Source organism: Benincasa hispida, chromosome 10 (genome assembly GCF_009727055.1).
Source record: "Benincasa hispida cultivar B227 chromosome 10, ASM972705v1, whole genome shotgun sequence".
Taxonomy (NCBI): domain Eukaryota; kingdom Viridiplantae; phylum Streptophyta; class Magnoliopsida; order Cucurbitales; family Cucurbitaceae; genus Benincasa; species Benincasa hispida.
The window spans coordinates 44,351,594-44,360,039 of record NC_052358.1 but is presented as its reverse complement, the minus strand read 5'-3'; the positions used below and the strand labels follow the sequence as shown (position 1 = coordinate 44,360,039).

Genomic DNA, 8,446 nt, shown 5'->3' with positions numbered 1-8,446 from the left:
TCACCAAAACCTGTGTTTCAAGGTTTGACATTAGAGATGGTAATCTCGGTTACAAAATCGATATTGCTTGCAATTGGGGAAATTTGTACGAATGACCCAAAAATTGGGTCCAAAATGTCAAATGACCAATTTTTAAAAAATAATGTCAATTGACCCTCTGCTGACATCATCACCATACCAAATTACGTAAATTGCCCTTGCTTCGTCGTCTTCTTACCTTTTTACTGAGAACCCATCAAAACTAAAAACTATTCTTCATTCAAATTTTCCAAGGCTAACGGCTTTGTATCGCTCATAAACAAAAAAAACTATTTCCGGCTTGCAAACGATTTTACTGTCATTGACAAATCCAATATGATCGGTAAATTTTTCAATATGTGCCTGAAAATATCTTACACTGATTGGTAATGGGGCTTTGTGGGTAACAGGTTTAGAAATACACTGATATGGTTTTTTTTTGTTTTCAATGTGTTGTGTGGTTGAGACTAGTAGAAAGAGTTTGTGAGCGAGATAAGTGAGAGTGAAATCGATAAAGCGACACCGGAGAGAGGAAATGTGAGCTAGATAAGTGAACCTATGGTTTTTTTGTTTGTTTTTTTGGTTTTCGATGTGTTATGTGGTTGAAGACGAGTAAAAAGAGAGAATGTGAGCGAGATAAGTCAGAGCGACACCGGAGAGAGTGATATCGGAGAGAGCAACATCGGAGAGAGTGATACCGGAGAGAGCGACACCGGAGAGAGCGATACTAGAGAGAGCGATACCGGAAAGAGCAATACTAGAGAGAGCGATATCGAAGAGAGTGACACTAGCGAGAGCGACACTAGCGAGAGCGGCACCAGCGAGAGCGAGTCTAGCGAGAGCGGGTCTAGCGAGAGCGAATCTAGCGAGATTTAAACAGAATGTTGTTGTTTTACATTTTTTTTTCTGAAGGAGTTTACTGATTGAATTTTTATTTCATGCAGGAGTCATTTAAGATGGCTACACGTTTCAGAATAGCCGAAGCCGACCGATTTTTCGATCAAGTAACCAACTTGGCTCACATTGCTAATGCAAACAAGATTGTGAAAGAGAAGCTTACGCCAACGTAGTTAGACATGTTCAAGAAAACAGTTTTTTGGCGATTTGTAGACGTTGACATGGTGGTTAACAGCCCAATTATCCATCACATGTTGCTTAGAGAAGTGAAGAGGACAAGATCAGACTCAATGTCATTCTCTGTTTGTGGGAAGGTTGTCACTTTTTTGAAGGATGATTTTTTGTTGATGACTGGTTTGTGGCAATCCCCAACACGAGTTGATCGGAACCAGCAGTCCTCATATGAACTTGCTATCAAGTATTTTGGTAATCGAGTAACGAAGGACACTTCACACCTACGTCAACTTGAAGAAAAATATAAGGACTTAGAGTTTGAAAATGATGATGATGTTGTGAAGATCAGCCTAGTTTACTATACTGAGGTTGCAATGATGGGAAAAAACAAACAAAAAGATGCAATCAACCTCAAACGTTTCAAGGACGTTCAAAACTTGAAGTACTACAATAGTCTTGATTGGGGTACCATTATTTGGGAGAGGACATTGGATGCCCTAAAGATTGCGTTAAATGATAAGAGCAGTCTATACAAGACGAGGGTCAAAGCAAATAAAAACTACGTTGTGAAGTACTCCTTACGTGGATTTTCACAAGCGTTCTATGTAAATTTGATTAACATAATAATCGTGTTGTTTGATCTAACATTACTATTGTTCTTAATATATTTTAAATTTTATTTAGGTATGGACATACGAGATCCTAGCTTCATCGATAGCTGGGAACATTGCGGAGCGAAGGAGCAAGAGAGAGATATTTGAGTCTAACAATGTACGTTTACTCTATACATAATATGTTTATCTGGTTGTTAAATTGACACTAACCAGTTTACTGAGTTGTTAATGCAGATAAAGGTTAAAAAGGGCACTGTCATGTCAGATGCTGAAAGGGAGTTTCGGGATACCCTAGTGGACAGACGACCTATATTTGAGCTAGGTGGGGATGATGATAGTTCTGAAAGTGGCAATAGGTTAACTAGTGAGGGGGGTAGTCCTGAAAGTGAAAGTGACGGTGATGATCATCGTGGAGATGACAATGATGAAGTTGTCAGGGTGGAGGGAGGGGATGAACTTGAGCATTCTGAGCACGAGGATGCTGAATATGGAAGGGTGAAAGGAGGGACATACACACCTAGTGATGATATGATGGGGGACGTACGCGAGGAGGACGAGTTGAACCAACTTGATGTCTATCTTGCGAACTCCGGTAGAGAGCGACCTGTGGATGATGAGTGAACCAACTTGATGTCTATCTTGCGGACTCCGGTAGAGAGCGACTTGTGGATGATGAGTGTCCTGAGTGTGCTGCCCGCCGCAGGGAGGGAGCCAATCCCAACGAGTCTATTTATTCATACTTGTGGTCTATTGACAGCTCATTATCAAGGTTTGATGGTCGTATATCGGGTTTAGATAGTCGTGTATCCAGTATAGAGGAAAACATGACTGACATGAAAGGGCAACTGTCGGCCATTCTGTCATTGTTGTAGTCTATGTGCAAGGTTTGCATCATTTTATGTCTTTATGTGTTTAGTTTTTACGTGTTCGTGAACTCATCATTTTACTTTACTAATTGAAGGTTTCCACGGTGAATGAGGTGACGACCAGGTCACCCATCCCATCTCAGGATCCCAATACGACTGCGACTACCTCTGACACTCCCATCCCCATCCCCCCTCTACAGCCCGATACCACCACTTCACCTACTCCCACCCCCCCTGTACAGCCCGATACTGCCACGACATCACCAATTGACGTCAAACCTATACAGGCTGACGCCCCACAAATAGAGCCTGACATGTCTGTCTTACTCACCATGCCACATACAGAGGCTGACATGTCTGGCATCCCAAAGGCTGACACTTCTTGGATTGTTACGACCACAAAAGGAGTTCCACTGGTGAGTAATTTATCGATCAGTAATCTTTGTTTATATTTTTATATATCTTGATGAATAACGTTTTGTTATCTGTTAATGTAGGAATCTCAAAGAATTAGTCGTAAGAGAAAACCTGTTGATAAATATACACCCCTAGCCCAAGTAAAGAAGAAAAGTGTGGTTAAACATCCTCTCCCAGGTGTAGCTACGTCACTATCCAGATCGATCGTCACATATAACGTAGCAAACGATGTTCCACACAATATCCTTACAGAAATGATGGCTGGATCTCGGACGACAATACGGACAATGAGGTTCGAGAGAACTCCTTTAAACCACTCGCCAAGCAATTCTTCAAGGAATTGATTACCCCGAATTCGTTGATCGAGTGCGATGTAAGTATCCTAGTTTTTACGTCTTTACATGTTGGCTATCTTGTACTTTTATTGACATATTAATTTTTCGTGCAGATCATAAATACTTTATTTTATTTTATTAAAGATAAATTTTATACCCGGCCTGACATGTGCATGCACAAGTTCACCATCTTGCCAATTGGTGTAATGGTAAATTTTGATATTTCATTTCTTCTCATTTCGTTAAGTTTCCTGGTCTTTACTTCTTTACTTAACTTCTCATTTTATTTGACAGAGTCACCTTAATGCTCATGGCGGGGTATTTAAAGGAATAAAGAATAAGTCACTTCTAGAGGCTGCCCTAGCATGGGAAGATGAAGACACGTATAAAAACTATGTCACCGGTAAATTCGATATCAAATGGGCAGATGTGGATTTCGTTTATATGGCGATTAATATCAGTGACCACTGGATGGTCCTTGCAATGGACATTAACAGAGGCCACATATTCGTGTTCGATTCACTTCCGTCATACACACCAATGACAAAGCTGGTGAATTGGCTAGAGCCATTGACGGTCCCAATACCATCCCTACTTCACTACTGTGACGAGGATCGTTCAAAACCGGACCTATCCACAGCCCGTTGGAAAATCTCACGACCTATGAACGTCAACATACAACACGGGTTGCTTTATTGTGGCATCTTTGCAATCAAACTACTGGAACACCTGGTGACTGGTGTTGATCCATCCGTAATCACTTAGGAGAAGATGAGTAAATATAGTATGCAGTTAGCGTATCAACTATGGGCAAACACTCCATATTTTTTATATGTATAGAACATGTATTTTTTATTGTATTTTTTATGTATGTAAAAACATTCATTTATTTTTTATGTATGAAAAAACATTCATTGTATAATTGAACATATATTTTTTTATGAAAGTTCAAAGTTCAAATTTCAATATCAGAACATGCATTTTTTATGTATAATTGTTCGTTGCTATCGTGATTCGAGCTGGGAGTGTATTGTATAAAATAAATTGAAAAATTAAGTTCTAAGTATAGATGCATTGATGCTTTGATGCGTTTATGTGATTGTAACGCGTTGGTCCGTTAGAGATATGCAACAGAACGCACAACACTCCACTATTATTGACGTTCAAGTTTTCCTAAACTAGACCCAAGTATAAATCCAATTTAGGTTCCTGGTAAGTCTAGGGTCGAACTCAGGGATTCAGTTAAACTGACGCAGACCTTGTGTTGTAGCTATTGTAGGGGTTTTCCTAAATGTATGAGAGAAATATGTTATTTACACTAAAGTGTTGTGCTTGTACAAGAAGATACAAAAGAGTTGAGTAGTGAGTGATGGATCATGCAAAAATAGATTTTAATGTAAGTGATATACGTCGGTTTAAGATGAGTGTACACAAACCAGAGTGTGATGTGGATGAGATGGGATGATTTGCTTATCTTTTTTTATGCGTTAGACTTTATTCAACACTTCTCAATGCGAATAACATACAAAACCTATCTCTAGGATGCATGCGTCTAACACAGAATTCAATAGACACCAGCAAGTCTATCTCTATATGTACTAGGCGTCCTACTTGATGCTGGCTTATCTATTCTTTCAAATAATCTAAGCTAAGGATGCTTTCACCAATTGATCAAGTCGGTTTAAGCGTTTGAAATGAGATTTTGCATAAAGTATAAATGCATTCAACATAAACAAGAAATAAACAATGACAAGTGTGATGGATCAAATATATGAATTTATAAAGAAGCAAATTGTCTTTACAAAAGCAATATTCAATCAAATGAAATGAAAGTCATAAATAAGATGAAAGGAACTGAGTTAAGCTATAGAGTACAATCTCTTGTATCTCTTTGGCTCAATTCTATTGTGTACAATCACTTGTATAGGAGTTGGACGAAGTGTCTTTCTTAATCTTGGCTTCCTCTGCTCCCTGACCTGCAGTGGTAGTGGTTCTCAACCCTTCTGATCGTCTTGGCACCACAGCATAGCTTAAACTACAACTACGCTGATTACAGAGAGTGAGAGTCTTGATAAATTTCTATGTACTATCTAACTCTGAAGGGACTTCATCTATTTACAGGCATTGGTCATGTCCATTTGGTGAATGGGCAGCATTAAAGTTCATGCCCTGGTCAGCCGCCTGACTCTCGGAAGCTTTTCAAACGCCGCCTGTTGCAGATGCCCATACTGCAAGTGGTGATGTGACACAATCAGCCTGGATCAATGTATCTTCTCTGCATTGAATTCCTTCCGACGCATGGCCCATGCGTTAGAGTTTTCCCTGTGGCACTTCTTGATTATGCGTTAGCTTTGTGTAAAGATCCTGCAATACAATGCATTAGCACCACAATATTTAGTAATAAAACTTCTTTTGCATGAGTTTGCTAATGTTTAAGTAATTCCATGTGTTTCTACTAAAAGTGGGTAGAATTTATCATTAAAAACCTTAGTTGTTCCAACTTAAGAGCAAAAATAACTTGTATTTCTACAAGTTATCACCACCCTCAAATTTGAACAATGCTTGTCCTCAAGCATTCCAAAATAATTCTTTATTATCTTCTTTGTCTTAAATGTGCAGAGTTCTCCTCTCATCATATTTAGTCATAAGCTTGAGACAAGAGTTTGGAAAATATAACTCAGATTGACTCTTTTCTAAAAGGACTAATGTTCAGTTTTAGATGTAGGAGGTCTTTTATCAACAACTCCTTTCGTTTCTCAAAACATTCCTGTTTTTTCTAAACCAGCAATGTGTTAGATGCTCCTTTTAAGATAAATACCAGATAAAAAGAAAAAAATTATGAATTTTCACTTACCCATGCGTTGTTCTAGGTATCCCACTTTCGTTTTGGCTTATCCCCACGGGTGTCATGCGAGCATCCAACTACGAGTGAGAACCCTTCACAACTAAACTCATATCTAATATTCATGCGTTTCAAGATATAATTTCTTCAGACTAGATAGAGGAGTTCTATGGGACGCATTGGTCTAGGAGACTTAACTTCGTTTTGGCTTGCCCCTACGAGTGTCATGCGAGCATCCAACTACGGCTAAGTGCCTGTTCCAACTTTTTAACTCATGTCATTTTGAGGTTTTTCTTTTGAAGTAATGACAGAGGAGTTGCTTTTAATATTTTTTCTTATTTTGTTCCCTTTCTTATGATGTACTCGTTTGATGCGTCTTCACTCGGATTTCCCTCATCCCCAAATTTGGAGATGAGCTAAATCCTCATTGTTAAAAGAGAAAAAAAAAAAATTTAAAAAGGCTTTGAGAGTCCAAAAGGAGTTTAAGACTTAAAATCTTGTATGCATTAGAAAGAAAACATGTAGTCTTTTTAGATAAGTTCAGGCTTTGTTGATTTTCCTAATGCCTACTCTATACTCATAGATTTCATATTATTGAATTCATTGAGGTCAGGAAAAGCACAAGACTTAGAAAATATCTAAAGAACAAAAATAAAGTATGCTAAGGTCAAATGCAAGGAACAAAATGATAGGAATTTCTCATTCATTTTCATAGAATAACATAGAATAAACAAACAAGTCAAACTAATACAAAAGAACATCAACTAAATCAAAATACAAAATAACCCAACACCCCAAAACTTTATTGAGCTGGCACGTCATCCCTGCGTCCTTCTCCAGGGTCTTCATCCATAAAGCGCAAGGGGTTTCTAAGATGGCAGGCAATGGAGGCAGAGCAAACATTCTAACCAAGACCTGGTTGATGTACTGCGTTGTATAAACGAATTGGTCTTGCATCCGTCTTGTTTGCTGCCTTAGATAATCTCTTAGAACCCGATTTTGTTGCTAAAGAACTTCGATGGACGCGGTCAATGGTCTGAGCTGATCATTGCTGCATTGAGGTGGTGTAGGTTCTTCACTTTTACCAACTGGGTCTTCAAAATTTACTGTGTTGCTTGATCCTAACCCAGTTGGTTCAAAGATGGTTGGAGGAGGCACAAAATTGGGAATTGGACTTGGTGAGGGCGAAGAAAGGGAATAAAGAATGTCTTGATCTATGTTAGTAGGTTCTTGATGCGTTTGATCAAGACTCCCTTCTAGTGGGGCCATTGGTGAGTCATGAAGAGTAAGATTGAGGATTGGCTGCGCTTCTTCACCCATAAGATCAAGCTCAACTTCATATTCTCATGCTCTGAAGCTTCATCGCTGTGTTCAACAATCTGGACGCGTTTTCTTTTAGGGGCGCGCTTAGATGATCGAGGTTTGGTTGCCACTTCTTTGGTAGGTAAGGTAGGTTGATGCGGCGAACCGTGAAGTAGACGCTTTACTAACTTGATATCTATCAAATCATCGATCTCTTCATGATCATCCCAGAGGGATGCTTCCGTGTTCACATAGCGCACATATCAACCATGGGAAGTAGAGTTGTCCTCGTGGTTTAGTCTTGATGGCCTTGATCTGATCCCTTATTATTTTTCCAACGTCTAAAAGGATGCACTGCATGACGCAATAGGTAGCCAGGACGCATTCGTTTGACAGTGTTTCATCATGCGTTGTAGTCATGATGCTCCTTTTGATCAGATAGTACCATAGATTCGCGTCAGGGGTTAAATTCCTGGAAGCTAGCATCTTTGCTCCATTTTTAGATGTTTGTCACTTGCTTCCAGGTTTGGCTACCGTTCTTAATACATCTTCCAGTTGGCTTGGCGTTGGCTGCTCCAAGATGCGATTAGCTTCCGCGTCCGGATTACTATCGATATTGAACACTTCGTTGATCTTGTCGGCTGAAAAACACACTAATACCCCATCAACGAAGGCTGTGTTCTTTTCCATGTCAAATTCGCTGCTATAGAACATGCGGACCAGGTTGGGCCAAATTCGTGTGTGCCCAACGCAGAACTAACTCCAACCCATTGCGTTTATTGTTTCTGTTATAGACTGACAGTGGGTTGCGCTCAGGAGAGAAGCCCTTTTCTACAAGTATGTCACTAAATTGACGCTTTTTTCCCGATGTCTTCTTAGGTAATGCGTCGGTTACCTTGCATTTTCCTGCTGCATGTTCCTTAGCTTCCCTTGCTAGCTTTCTCAATTAATTCTCCAATTCCCTTTGGAGAGCTGTCTTTC

The 8,446-nt window shown here is 39.5% G+C and overlaps 1 protein-coding gene across 1 annotated transcript; it reads left to right on the top strand.

The window, feature by feature from the left end:
* The first annotated feature begins 897 nt into the window (after positions 1-897).
* Positions 898-4,224, top strand: LOC120088810. The gene is made up of 7 exons (XM_039046249.1): positions 898-1,694; positions 1,774-1,860; positions 1,938-2,587; positions 2,665-2,985; positions 3,067-3,359; positions 3,435-3,530; positions 3,616-4,224. The coding sequence occupies exons 1-3, from the start codon at positions 1,095-1,097 to the stop codon at positions 2,322-2,324; spliced, it is 1,074 nt and encodes a 357-aa protein (XP_038902177.1). The 5' UTR covers positions 898-1,094; the 3' UTR covers positions 2,325-2,587; positions 2,665-2,985; positions 3,067-3,359; positions 3,435-3,530; positions 3,616-4,224.
* The last annotated feature ends 4,222 nt before the right edge of the window (positions 4,225-8,446 follow it).